The sequence below is a fragment of the Peromyscus leucopus genome, chromosome 22, assembly GCF_004664715.2.
Source record: "Peromyscus leucopus breed LL Stock chromosome 22, UCI_PerLeu_2.1, whole genome shotgun sequence".
NCBI classification, from domain to species: Eukaryota; Metazoa; Chordata; class Mammalia; order Rodentia; family Cricetidae; genus Peromyscus; species Peromyscus leucopus.
This window is the reverse complement of record NC_051081.1, coordinates 14,360,034-14,374,904: the sequence shown is the minus strand read 5'-3', so window position 1 is coordinate 14,374,904 and position 14,871 is coordinate 14,360,034. Positions and strand designations below refer to the sequence as shown.

The 14,871-nt window shown below is 36.4% G+C and overlaps 1 protein-coding gene across 32 annotated transcripts in view; it reads right to left on the bottom strand.

The window, feature by feature from the left end:
• Positions 1 to 14,871, bottom strand: part of Nrxn1 (neurexin 1) — a 1,067,728-nt gene that overhangs the window by 949,269 nt on the left and 103,588 nt on the right. For 20 of the 32 annotated variants that reach the window (XM_037198226.1, XM_037198233.1, XM_028893236.2 and 17 more), the window contains 2 exons: positions 14,455 to 14,484; positions 13,682 to 13,693 (listed from right to left, as the gene is read on the bottom strand). The exons of 5 other annotated variants lie outside the window; for them this stretch is intronic. In XM_037198226.1, the coding sequence (XP_037054121.1) occupies positions 13,682 to 13,693; positions 14,455 to 14,484 (42 nt within the window). The remainder of the gene's footprint in view (positions 1 to 13,681; positions 13,694 to 14,454; positions 14,485 to 14,871) is intronic. 7 more of the 32 variants (XM_037198229.1, XM_037198230.1, XM_037198234.1 and 4 more) reach the window with 1 other exon arrangement.

Sequence of the window (14,871 nt, the reverse complement as noted above, 5' to 3'; positions counted from 1 at the left end):
AATAAACATTGATATACAAGAAGAAAGTCAGAAGAAAATATGACTATGAAAAAAATGTTCAGAGAAATGCTAGGTTTCTACCTTGATAAAGAGAAACAGGGTCAAGACAAGGAGTATAGATGAGCTTCAAACCTGGAAAAGAAAGAATACAAATTCCCAAATTCCAGTCCTTTTCCGTGAGCTAGATCTATACCACATTTCTGACATACACAACAGTAAGGCAATAAGTTTATCCTAATTATGCTGATAAAGTCGTGGTAATCTGCTGCAGTATCAGTAGAGGAGAAGTGTAATGTCTCAACAAGGTTAGTGAGTTGAAAGCCATGATGTTAGTAGCTCAGTTAAGGTGGAATGTTGCTCTTATAAAATCTTCTGTTATTAGCTTAAATGTTAAGAAGAATGTTTGTAAAAATGACTTTATCTACAATGCTCTTTGACAGGCAGCCTGCATTATTTGTTATTTATTATTGATCCATATCTTGGATAGAACATTTGGTAAAATAGTTGTTTTTTACAAGTGAGGTTAGAGTTGAACAGAAATATTTTAAGCCTCCCAGAAAGCTCACATTATAGACTCCTTGGCAGAGAATGAGAAGCCTCTCTCTTTTAAAAATTTGACAGATGTAAAAAAAAAAAGGATATTAATTAAGTAAGTATACACACACACACACACACACACACACACACACACACACACACACCTTGGACATCATAAATGGCAGCAGCATTTCCAGATTCACACTTCTTCATCCTGCTGTGCCCTGCTCAGAAAGCAAGGCCAGTGACTACTTTTGAATTCGAAGAGTAGCCTGGTGAGTGTAATATGTTCAGTACAAAGGAAAGAAATGGCCCAGAGAGATCTGGCAAGGCTTCAACTTTGGGAAGGATGGCTTTAGAGACAGAAACCATAAACTCTGAGAAAGAAAGGTTGGGGTTTGCATGTGAGAGAGGAAATATGTTTATAGAAGGCATTTCATTTTCTTAAGTCTATACATACTTGTTAACTCTATCAAAATAGAAGAAATACAGAATATAGCCCTTTGAAGAAAATCAGTAAATATTTTAGTGTAAACAGTAACAACATGGCTAACTGGTGATAAGTTAAACAGGTAGATTTTATTAACAACTTTTAAAGACTTACAATATTTATTTCCAGTTATTGTTTTCGGAGGTGTCAACTCTGTTCTGCCTCTGGGCTCCCAAATGAAGTTGAGATCAACACTGATGCAGAATAAGGAAGCTTGGCTCACTGGTCATTTGCCTCAGAGGCTTGGACAGTTTTGCCCGAAGTCATGGTGCTATTATTTGTCAACTCATTCCTTTTCCATTCACAAGGCTTTGTATGCTTTTGTGATCACACTGGATTTCACAATCACCTTTGTGTAAAGCATAAGCTCACATACTTCCCTGCTCCAACCCCTGACTCAGCTGTATTTGCTGTTTTAACTCCCACAAATTTTTTTTAACTCTCCAAAATAAAACCTGGAAAGGAATTCAAAGATGGGGGGGATTACTATTTTTTTCAGCCTATATTCTTTTTTTAAAGAAGCAAAGCAATAAAGCAAAACAAGCCAAAAGCAACCTGAGTATTTTCTTGTGAAGCAATTAGAACAAAGGTCTTCTCTGTATTAAAAGTAGTTCCTTGTTAGTTAGACCTATTTAATACCTTAATCAATGATTTTTTTTTTGGTGTTGTTAAAGGAAAATATCTTGTTTTTGTTATTTTGACTCAAAAAGGATGTTAGGACCATATGTTAATCATCATTCACATGCTTATGTCAGGTATATTGTAAAGATTTTGTTTATGTGTGTCTTTCTCACCTAGTTAACAGTAAAACAAGTCTTAACAAAAATCTTCACTGTTCTGGGGATATAGCTGTTGTCAGGAGTCTAGCCTACCATACAGGAAGCACTGAGTTTGGTTCTCACCACAAACTAAAACAAGAATGGTGCCATATGCCTGTAATCCCAGCACTTAGGAGGTGGAGGCAGAAGGACCAGAAGTTCAAACTCATTCTCTGTCATAGAGAAAGTACAGAGCTAGCCTGGACTACATGAAAACCTATCTCAAAAACTTTGGTCTACACAAGAAGTGTGTGTGTGTGTGTGTGTGTGTGTGTGTGTGTGTTAGAGAGAGAGAGAGAGAGAGAGAGAGAGAGAGGGAGAGAGAGAGAGATTACTTCTTACAGTCCCTTTCATCTCACTTCATTTCTCAACATCTAAGACTCACTGAGCTTTAAAAGTATGCATACTCAGGATAAGATTCTGTTTGCATTTATCTTTCCTTTATGTGGTTCAAAACGTTTTTGATTTCCCATGAAAAATGACTTTATTTTCTTTTAATCACTAATAGACATCTAATTCTCCATATGTTCTTCAGGTGAACACTCACCATTCTGCAGAAATACATACTTTGTCTTTTTTTTTATTTCATACCTACAATAAAACAAGTAGTTTGGCCTGAAATTTACAAACATGGATAATGGGATTTCAAAAGGCCAAGTAACTTGACTAAAGCCACATAGCTGATAATATGGAGTTTGGGGTCTAATTGCAGCCATACTCCACTGAAATCTGTATGATCACTGAATACAGGCTTTGCATCAATTATTTCTTGGATTTTGGCTAAGATGCAGGGTAGTACATGATTTTTATTGAGGTTTATTATCTTCCATGGATCATACCTGTCCTTAATACAAAACAACAACAACAAAAATCATGTCTTTAAAGATCTGTTTTATAGAAAATGAAAATCAATGCTATTCTGTTAGATAATGTTATAACAGAAGTAAATATTAGGCCCAATATTAAAGCCCATTCTGACTAATTTGATCCAGCACTGACAGTGTATTCAACAGGCAAATGTTTGTTACTGACATAGGCAATCCTTCTCCCTGTCCCTCTGGCTCATTTAGATTCTTTTTATCAAGTTCCACTTCCTCTGTGATTCATGCACCCAACAATGACTGAGTTAATGGCTTCCACCTCTGCAGAGACCTCACTAAGGCTAACCAAAGGGCTGTGCAATGTCACCTAATGTGTTTCTCTCACATTAAAATGCACTTGTCCAGTGTCCTATATCATTAGATCACTGTCTGAGCACAGATGCATTAGTTAGAATTATGTGCCACTTTCAGATATTTCATGTTAATTTTTTTGCAGCAGGACTAGGCTACTGAGAGATTTATCTTTAATGAGGATATAATTTCCAGTGTCCCCCCAAATGACATGAAATTTGCAACCATCCCTAGACAGAGCTTTCTAGATCCTGAAGTAGCCCTCTCTGGCTGCCATCATTACTCTTCTACATCTATTCTGCCTTGAGAAATACATAATGTCTTATTGTCACCATATCTACAAGATCCTCTCCTCCTGCCCAGAGAGGAGCTGAGCTTGGCCTTGTCATTTTGGCATTCCTCAGCCTGCTTTTTCTTATATACATGTTTCTTTTAGCTACTTCCTTTTGAGATTTTTTTCAATATACATATATATTTTTAATGTCTCTAAGACTAGTCTCTCTCCTGGTTTAATAAAATCCTGAGATCAAATGTCTACTTCCTAAAGCATGGTCTTTGTTCAAATGGCATATTTCTATTTAATGACTCTTTCACTGTAATCTAGAGGAAAAAGTCAGTATACTGTTGTATTTATGACCAACATAGTTTATGTTGGTTCAGTATTTCTGTCAGATCTCTTTATCAGATTTTACTGTTGAAACTGATCATCAATGTATTGTGGGGAATCCATGAGCAGGCATCATTTTAAAAGTTCAAAAGTTGTGATGTATTCAATTTATTATGTTTTCTTAAAACACAGTCTGAATCACACATCATGAATAATTTACTGACCACTACAGCAAGGGTTTGAAAAGTTGAATGACTTCTTAACAACTATTTTATTGTAGAAGTTAAGCACAATTGACTAACCACATCTTTCTCAGTAGGAGAAGTTCTCTTAAAGTAAATGGTTATTCTTTTCAGCAGTGAGAAAACGCAACTTAGAAGCAGTATGGAGTGACCTAATGTAAATATGTTACTGCACCGAAAACAACTAACAAGACCTTGTCAGCATGAAGTTCAAATATCTAGCAGATGGAATGCAAATTCCACTTAGTGGAATTTGGTAGTGGCTAATTTGTGCTTTGCATCTTCTTAGAAGGAAGGCTGGTATTTTGTTTTGTTTTAAGTACAGAATTCCAAACTGCCATGAACCTATTGAATAAAACTCTCTCTTAGATTCCTTGAAAAATTTTGTATTTAAAAATATGCCTCAGCTGACTATGTGCTTATGTGTGTTGGACAGTCTTTCTAAGGCCTACTGAGGCAGAACAAAGGAGATGGTGTCATGGTTGTAGTGATGTGTGAACAACTGTTCATATGTCCTAACAGTGAAGAGAAATATTTGAGTGCTTTGCTTAAAGACTGGTCCTCGGGACAGGTTATTTTCTTTGGCTAAAGCATGTCATATTTCAATTAGTTGAGGAAAAGGGACAATGGGGCTTAGCCTAAAAGGTCATTGACATTCCTCCTAGACATAAAGATAGGACAATAATCAAAAGGAATAGTACTCACATCAATCAGCTTGAGAGAGTGGGAGTTCTTTGTGGACCGCTTGCTGGCTTCTCTATCCCTCTATTGAACTGAAAATTGCATTTATTAATTCCATGGGAGAAAATGTCTCCAGGCACAGAAAATACGGTGGGTCAACGTAGACCCAACTCCTGGGCAAACAACTGGAAACTCAGGTGCCTTTGACTGTGGGTCAGGTATATATTCTTTTATTTCATGAACAATCACTTGAAAGACATTCATAACAGGCCACCAAAATTATTTTAGGTCAGCATAGCATCAACATCCTTAGCTGCTCACTAACACTTGCAGATTTCTGGCAGAATTTGCTACTAGGAATGTTTGAAAAGCCAACAACTAGCTTGTATTCTAGGTCTTCCCTGCCAAGGGGAATCACAATTGACCAATTTAGGGATTTCCATCCCTCTAGCAGCAAGCTAGCCCATTCTAAATTTGGTGGTTTCCTTAAGTGGATAATTAAATTTTCTCCAAATGTATACAGTCTTCAAAATGCCTACTACAAAAAATCAAATGAGAAACTGGGTCAATTGACCATGTAACTCTCTCAAGAAATATTAAATAAAATATGGCTTTTAAATAGCATGTAACAAGAAGTTGTTTTGGTTTTCTGAATGATCTAATTCATAGCCTTGATGACATAATTTCATGGACTATATCTGAGTCATATAACAAAATTATTGTAAGATGAAAAAGAAAACAGTCTTGATTTACAGCTCTAGGAACATCCTAAATCTCTTGGCTGAAAGTAAATAGAGATGGCTCCCAGACCTTCAGCTGTGTCAATTCTATATGGTTGTCCTGTACACTTCAAATGTAAACAAACCAATAGGAAAAGAAGGACTTTGTTTGGTGTGTGTAAGAGTCCTTTTCTATAAGTAAGTAGAAATTGAAGGTGAAGAGCCTTATCCTGGAAAGCAGTAGTATCGGTGTGGTTCTATCTCTTAAGGTGAATAAAGCATCCATTCTGCACAGCAGGGTTGTTACAGTCTGTATAACAGTGTGCTGTCCACACTAATGCAGACTCAATAGCCAGGACAAATATCGAAGAAAAACTCTCTTCTCCCTCCCCCGCCTCGTTTCCTGCTTTTTCTCATGCTTCGTCCTTCCCTTCTTCTCCAATTACCCTTCTTCTTTTTCCAGCTCCCTTTTCTTCTTTCCAAAAAGGACAAAAGTACAACATTTATTTTACATAATGGTCTTAAGCTCTGTAGCTTTGTTCATGTTTTTAGTCTGAGGGTTCCAGACTAAATGTTCATCAGTTCTGGTTCTATATCTGAACTTTAATAGCTGCAGATCTGGACTCCTTATCAATCATCCAGATTAACATGGATAACTATTCATCTCTAGGCTTGGCAAAGCTGAATGCCTTGAGGTATGGGTAGCTAACCTAAGAATAAGGAATCTTTTTTCTTTTTCGTGGGAAAGCACAGCCTAAGCTACTTGAAAACAAAGTAAGTGATCAACTTCATTTTTCAGACTCTCCCCCTGCCATAAATTATCCAAAAACATGTGCTTAAAAGACCACAAAGAAGCAAGGTTTTTACAAACTATATACTTCCACAACCACTTCTGTTACCTATGCAGTCGTGAGAATATACAAGGAAGCCTTGCAGGCTTAGAGCAATACATTTAAAACAAATTAGCAAGAGAATTTCAAAGTAAATCTTTGATCATCACTGTTATAGGAAAGGCTTTCAAGTCCCCACTAAATTCCCAAAGTCCTCCTAGATGAAACAGGGAACAGGAAGATCAAAGGTCCCTTGAGTTCCCTGCATCCCACTAGGCCTATGAGAAGACCTCTGCTTTTATTGAATTTTTGGCTCTTAGGAATACTTGTCTTGGAGCAGATAGAAAGGAAAGGGAAGAAAGGAAGAAGGGAAAAGGGAAGAAGGGATGGGAAGGAGAAAGACAGGGGGAGGGGGAGGGGGAGGGAGGGAGACCACTGAAAATCAGCCTCCTATGAGACACTAGAAATCATTTACAAATAAATTTAAAATGGAATTTTAGAAACTGTCTTTCCAATCTGCCAGCCATTATTAAGCAAGCACTGAGAATCAGAGAGGTACAGGCTTCTAGCCTTCTGTAGCATGTGTGGTCTCTGCAGTGCAGGACATTAGGATGCTTAAATCCAGTTTGTTATGACCTAAAATAACCTCAGAATCATAAATAGTAATAACGTACTGAAGATAGTAAAACAAGGGTATGGTGTTTTATAAGCTTTGGGCAGATTGTGGATCATTCGTTTTCAAAAATCATTTAATTCAAATGGATCAGATAACTTTTTCTATTATTGCCATAAAAACTCTAGCATGCTCATTTGCAGCCTCTCATCACCTTCAGGCCTGGGTTATTTTATTAACTCATATTACAGATTTTAAAAATTTGGATACATGAGCTTAAAATTTTGTGGATTGTTTGTTCTTTTTTAGTTAGTGGGTTTACTGATTTGATACAAGGATTTATAGTATAGCTGACCAGGAATACATGGTAATCCTCCTATATCAATCTCCTGAGTAATGTGTTACAGGCCTGAGTCAAAGGTTAAATAGCTTATTAAAGATCAGGACAGAATGAATATAGGGCCTGCATTCAGGTCTGGGAACTTCATGACTCTTACCCACCACACTATACTACTTCCAGGTAACCATGTTGGGTTTTACTTCCTTAGATGGAAAACTTGAAAATGAGATGTCATGGATCCTGGACAATGTTTTGCAACAGGTTCCTTCTAAGTTTATCTTGCAAAAATGATGCAAAGAGCAATTTCATAATTATTTGTAAATAACTGGAAGAAAATCTTTGAAGTGTGCATAAAGCTCATTATTTTGTATCAACTATTTCAGTTTAGTCTTCACAGTTTGCCATTCATAGTAAGCAAGCTCTATGACACTATAGTAATACTATTACATTTCAAGTTGATTTCTAATGTTTTCTGTCCACAGATTCAATGAGATTCAAAGATGTGAATATGAATTAATTAGTATGAGAAATTATATAGTTTTTCTTATATAAAGATATAGTTTATAATGTTATTTTATGATCTACTGATCTACCTGCTGTACTGTTTAGAAAGTACTTCCCTCTATCCTAAAAGAGCCAATTAAAAATATCTATATGAACAAAACTGATTTTCAATTCAATAAATAATATAATCATTTTATAAAAGAAATATTCTTTTAAATATATATGTTAAAAATTAAATGTGAGCCAGGTGGTAGTGGCATATGCCTTTAATCCCAGCATTGGGGAGGCAGAGGCAGGTAGATTCCTGTGAGTTCAAGGCCAGCCTGGTCTACAAAGTTCTAGGAAACCAGAGCTACTACACAGAGGAAACTTGTCTGGAAAAACAAAACAATAACAACAACAAATTAAATGTGGTTTGCAGCATTTTTAAGGCACACATAAAGTTTCTAGTTGCACAACTTTATTTTTACACACATAGCATGGAAAGTTTCTTCTGTGTTCCATGAAGAGAAGTTAATCTTCTATAAATCTAATAAAATTCTTATTTAGTTTGTTAGTATTTTAAATACACGGCTATGAAGAGAATTTATGAAGACATGGGGTATTTCTCTTTACCAACCCAATAGTACAGAGGTAGAAAACAGTTGAGACTTTACTAATTGTAAACATAAAGAGATATAAATTAAGTCATAGAAATATCAAACAAACACATGTTCTTAAAGTGACTAGTGTTAATTGCACACTGAACAGATGGACATCAAATTAAAGATAAAGTGAAGGCAACACTGAGCAGTCAGAGAGCTCCCCTGCTGGCCATCTGGACCGAGTGGATGTTTAAAGTTCTGCTGTTTCCCAGTTCTGTGGATGTTAGAAAGATCTGAATTGCAATGACACCGGTCACAATGACCAGCAGCTAAAGACAAACTGCATCTTAGCTTACACACATTTAAAATCCCTAAGGTTTCAATAGAGTATATCACAGTTCACACTCTTTTGAGCAATGGACATAATGTATTTTTAGGGAGCTAAAGGAGAAAAATGTGACTTAAGGATGCATACAAAACAAGTATGATTCTTTTTATAATTGAATTGGAAATCTGAAAGCACTGTGAAACACATTTAGCAGTTCTAGAAGCATACACACATCAGGAGGCTGGTAAACCGATGCCAAGCACTGCACAAACTTGCTCTGCAGCTAAAGAAGAACAGAAAGACAGCAGCAAAAACCATGGAGAACATTAGGTTTGAATGTCAGCATCTCCCCAGAAGTCACTTGGAATTGCTGATGTACGCAGCAGCAAGGATTTAGGGAAGTTACTGTGTTACAAAGAGGATCCTCTAAGAATGTGATTTTTTTCTAATACAAGAATGCAGAAATCCCATTGCCACCTTTCAGCACTTGGGGATACAGGAAGGTGTTCTATAGCTAATAGGCTGGCCCTTACCACACAACAAACACACTCACACCGTGGCATTAGCCTTCTGTGACAAATGAAATTTTGTTTAGAAACTAACCTAATCCATGGCATTTTATTACAGTGGCCTGACTGAACTTATACAGAAATGGAAGAAAACAAAAAACAGCAAAGAAGTTTAATACTAATACTACATACTAATAATATAAAATTTATTTGAGAGTGAATTTAACAGAATAACATGGCATAACAATTTTAAAATACCACAATATTGAGTGCTGTGATCAATTAATTGTTAAAGAATCCAGGTATTCATTTTGAGAAAAAATGTTTTGATTTTTTTTAGGATTGATTCTGATTTGACTCCTAAATGTCAGTAATACCAAAGAGGTAATGCATTTTTAAAATACGTTTACACACATCTCAGAGTTTAACTTACAAAACACGGGCCTTCTGTAAACATCTGGGATCATGAATAATCAAATAATAAATGTTCATTTGATAGATTCAAGTGAAGAATTATTTCACACACATGGCAGGATTTATATTTATATAAGTTACCAAATATATTTATATCATAATATAAGACTTCATTTTGGACTTTTCTAACAGCTTAATATTTCCAATTTAAGGAAATTAGAAAAAATGGATGAAATAGTAAGACATCATATGACACTATAGATCTGTATTTCATGGAAGTCATATACCTGCTATCTCATTAATAGAATAAGTTTTAAAATAAAATTTCGTGATTTTTCCTTATGGCAGTACATTGACATTAAAAATGTGAAAACCCATCAGGGGACTCATCCCTGGAGAAAATGAATTTTCCTTTTCCCAGAAACCGTCAGTTGGCTCTAATTCTTCTTCTATGTGTGAAGACCATGAGAATTAAATACAATAATACCTTGACTTTAGTTTTCCTTAGAGATCCACTGCTGGGTGTGTTAAGGCAAATGGAAATGATGTCAGAATGAGTATTGCTGGATAGACAAATAGCAATTTGGGGATGTTAAAAGTTAAAAGACAAAAAGGAAGTTTAGAGAGTAACAAACACATTCTGTATAATTTTTTGCTAGTTTCTTCTGGATATCTAAAAATTTTTCTCATCCTTTTTACCCCTTCTCTTGTCTATGTTGACCCATTCTCCTTTTAGTCCAAGGTGGCACACTGTATACACTGGTTATACAAGTTACAGTAAGAAAAAAATGTCCCAGAAATATAATGGTCGACAAGAAACATGAACTGCCTGCCCTCATGGAGCTTCCACTCTACTAGGAAATGATGACATAAAATAGAACAAAACATATAAATGCACAATTAGAATTACATGCTGGGAAGGAAAATACAAACCTTTCTTTAAAGCATCAATACATGACTGATATAATTAGCCTTTGATCCTCAGCTAGCGACCAGCACTTGTGGCTGGATTTGCATATGTAACTTATTGCTATTTTTCTTGATTTAAGAGTCATTCATTCTTTCAGAAAACTGTTATAGCAAAATCCAATTAAGTAAGTTAAAAAATAAACGGTTGTTGGAATGATCTGGACAGTTACACAGACAAAGACACACATTTTATGCACACACATGTGTGCTCATGCATATAGATACACACATGCAGAGAGAGAGAGAGAGAGAGAGAGAGAGAGAGAGAGAGAGAGAGAGAGAAGGAGGAGGAGGAGGAGGAGGAGGAGGAGGAGGAGGAAAATACTAAATTTCTAGGGAAGTTGCTCAATTTAGATTGTAAGCAAAAATAAAATTACCATTATCAGTGATCCTAAAAATAACGCCATTAACAATTTTCAAGTGAAAAAATGTAAAATCAATATCAAACAGTACCCTAAATACTATTTGGAGTCACACACAGCTAGCAGCACTTAGACTTGCTCTGGGCACTGCATGAGCTCTTTAAAAGAAAGCTATAATTCATTAAAATGGAGTTTATTCTTAATTGTATTTAATTAAAAGTGACACATTTCCATTTAGAAATCATAAAACAAATTTAAATAATTGACACTAAAGTTTGAAACAGAGTAACCAGCTGAAAAGCCTAAGTATGATGGACCACGAGGAGAAAGCATTCGTTTCATTCATCTCCCGCCATACAACCTGAGCCCCGATCACGTACCCATCTGTCTTAACCACTTTTTGTCATACCCAGATGGTGAAATATTTTGCAGATTTCAAACCCTAAACGAGCTGGAAGAGGTCAGGGTCCACAACTGCTTGGGAAAGGTCCATCAGAAAGGGACTCCAGCGCTACCTTCTGGAGGAAGAAATCAGGAGGAGGATGAAGAGGCTTATCCAAACGTCTCTCCTGTTCACTTGTGTCTTTACTTGCTTTCTTTAAATGAAATGCATTCATTCCTAACTGGGCCCTTGGAATGTAACCAAAAAAATTTCACACAAAAGAAATCAAAATGTTAATGATGACCAACATTCTTGAATTCACTTTTGCGTCCAGATACAGACACAAAAATATATGTTTCCAGAATTTCATTTCAAAGGCTCTCTTCATTCACTCTGCCAGAGGAAAAGTGAAGAAGATGCTTCATAATTACATGGTAATGTAAGGATTCAAGAAACAAGAGTTTACAGTGTGAACCAGTTATTTTTCACGGGTCAGACTTAGCATCTTTTTTTAATGCACAACTAGCGTTTAAGCTGATGGAGAAAGCTACAAAGTGAAGTTTCTAGACAGTATGTTAGAGGAGTGACACAAGGCAGAAATCCACTGACCTAGATTCATGCCACTCTTACCTTTGCTGCTGTCTTATTAAGCTCTGCCCTGTGCACTAACTTATTCACATTACCATGTTGACAGGCTGAGTGTGATGCCATGACATAATCACAGTGGTACTCTCTTCTCTAGGATGTAGATTTGGTAAATCGATTCACAGTGAAAGACTGACAAAGTGTATTTTTCATCTTTATATATCTAAAACAAACAATTATATGATGGCAACACTAATGTTCAAAATACCAGCCCCCGCCATTTAACATCAAATACACACTGATACCAGTGATCCTTTCAAAAAGAATGAAATAGAAAAATCAAATCTTTTCCTCTGTAGCTTTATATTGGGAAGCAAAATTTGATAAAAAGTGATGAAATGGAAAAAAAATGTTACACATACCAACAGAAATATTTGAGACTGACATAGTAAAACTGAAGTGACCTTCAACATTAATTACACCCAATATATACCTGCTGGATGTAAATATGAACTATTCCATATGTTTTGTTATATAATTAGAAAAGTATTTTGAGATACTTTTAAAAGAGGTACTTTTTCAGAGTATAATAGATGAGTGTATATACTCAAAAATCTATGTTTATACATCCATACAAATATATGTATACACATATACAAGCATATTTTACTAACAGGAAAGTGAAAGACAATTTCTTACACATGATCCTAACCCTGTGTCCACATACAGAAAAATATGTAGAACATTAGGGACACACTCACTAGAGTTAGCTGTCAATGGGAAGTCAGCCTGAGGCAAAGGCTTTAGGAAATACCCCCAAATGACTCGCAAACTCTTTGAGAGAGCTGATGACATTGTCATTGGCACAGTAACTAAGACTCAAAACAAAATGAAGTTGTACTATTGAAAATGGCCAGCGGGCAAAGATGAGACAGGTGTTCTATTGACTTGCAGAATCCAAACATTTGTTTCTAAAGCTCTATTTTACAACTTTAAACTTCGATGTCATTTCTTACTTAGGGTTTGGCTCATGTTCAGATGCTTTTGAAGCAGAAAAGGTTCCATGCTAGATGATACAAACGTAAGAGGGTAGAGTTGTGAGCTCTCATCCTAGTCACGATGTTAACTTTTAGCACATAAGAAAGTGTCATAGGATTCAAGGAAAAGACATATTCCTGCATTTAAGAATAATGACTTAGAATTAGAGACCAAGGGAACATTAACTATTACACAACCGAAAACAAATAAAGGCCATTCTAAACATTTGCCAGGGCTATGAGTCACTTATTTCCTTTTAATGACAATACTAAACACAGTGGAGGTGGATCCAAATAGCTAATTGAACATGCTTCTTCTGATTTTAAGTCCACATTTTTCAAAGAGTACTCATGCCTGATTTACCGAGTGACACTGGGATATATAGCTGCTATTAACATTCTTAAAGTTAGTATGCATAAAGGAAAGGCAAGCTTGCTTTGCCTCTCTGTCTCTGTCACAGTGATGCCTTTTAGGGCTGCAATACATCAGTGTGCTTCTATGGCCTCTAGCAGGCACTAAGGGAAAAACCCAGAGCACTGCAACCCTGGAGCTGTGCTACGTGGATGCTCGCATCAGGCAGAATGGACAGGGCAGGTGTGCTCATTGAGAGTTGAATATTTGAGGCAGATATAATTATGGTTACTACACTCATCATTTAACTACCATTAAATGATACTGTGGGAACTGACACCACAACCTATAGCTAATTTCAAAATATACTAATTATGTAAGCAACTGACATAAAAAAATCAGTCTAAAAAGCAATACATGGAGATGGGAGAGCAAAGCAGAAATATTTTGATGGATTCTTTCTTACCTTAAGTTCATAAATATTCATTAACACACATACCTACCTCCCAGTACCTTTCACCAATGCCAAAGGTCTACATACATTTGCATAACTTAGACACACTGTAATCCACACAGATGATACTAAGAAACAAAATAATGTAGTACCTTTACTTTTACCTATGCATTTGATGAAATGGGTCCATGAAGAAAGGATTTCCAGACAAAGAGAATAAAGAGGAGAAAAACAACAAGAAGAATTATGAATATATGTAAATGCACTGCTCTCAGAAAATTAAACAAGACAAGAAAGCATAAACAATGTTTTGAAGACAAATGGAAAGGCAGTCCGTACATTCTGAGAATTCTGCCTGTTTTTGCAGGCAGGTACATGCAAGGGATTGGAAGCCCATGCTCATGTTAAAAGATTACATAAAAGAAGGATCTCAATGGCCATAGGTAGAAAAGTATCGACTGCATGGAATGTTAACAATCAGCACTCTGGAAGCCAAGAGCCAAAGCTGTCTGCAGGTTCCCAAACTGCCATGCATGGATGAAGAATGGAATCTTGATGTAGCAGATTAGCCTGGGTGTTTCAGACATTAGCTCCTGACTGCTCTTGGTGCTCCTCTACTGTAAACACTCTTCCCATATACACTGATCAGTAAAGCAAAGGTTTCAGCCACAGTTCTTACTCTTATTTGTTTGCAGATGTTATAGTGCAAGGAATGGAGGGAAACAAGTCACAGAAGCAAACCAACATCAAACCAACAAATCAAAGCAGATAAAACCATGGAAAAGTAAGGTGAACAAAAGCTATGTATTTCATTTGCAGCCACATCACTTCCAAGCATCCGCCCATACTTTGCAGCGATGGTTTGAAAGCAGCTACAGAACAAGAACACACTGAAAGCAGAGTGGAAAAGGAGCAGAGCCCATACCTTGGTCGCCCATCATCAGGTGCGCCAGACCTTGAAGGGAAACAAGAGCACAGTCAGCAATAAACAAGGGAGCATGGGAAGGCAGGGTTGTCACGGTGACAAAAATGTTCAGTGACAGACATCTTGCTTCCTATGAGACATGTCTGTATCACAGAGGCAAATCGAAAACATTCTTTCAACCCTTGGTTGGAATGCTTTGGGGCAAAGAGTTATAAAACTGCAATTTAAACATCAGCACATGCTGTGCTGTGCATTCTAAGTATTAGTTAGAACAAGCAAAAATATGAGAGCCTGATGTAAATTCAACCGGTCCCTTAAACAGTGCATCTGCCCTTCTTGCCCTTTGATAACATTTGGAACAATGTCCCTATAGGGCTTGCCATGGTTCCTTGATGAAATTATATTTTATAAACACCC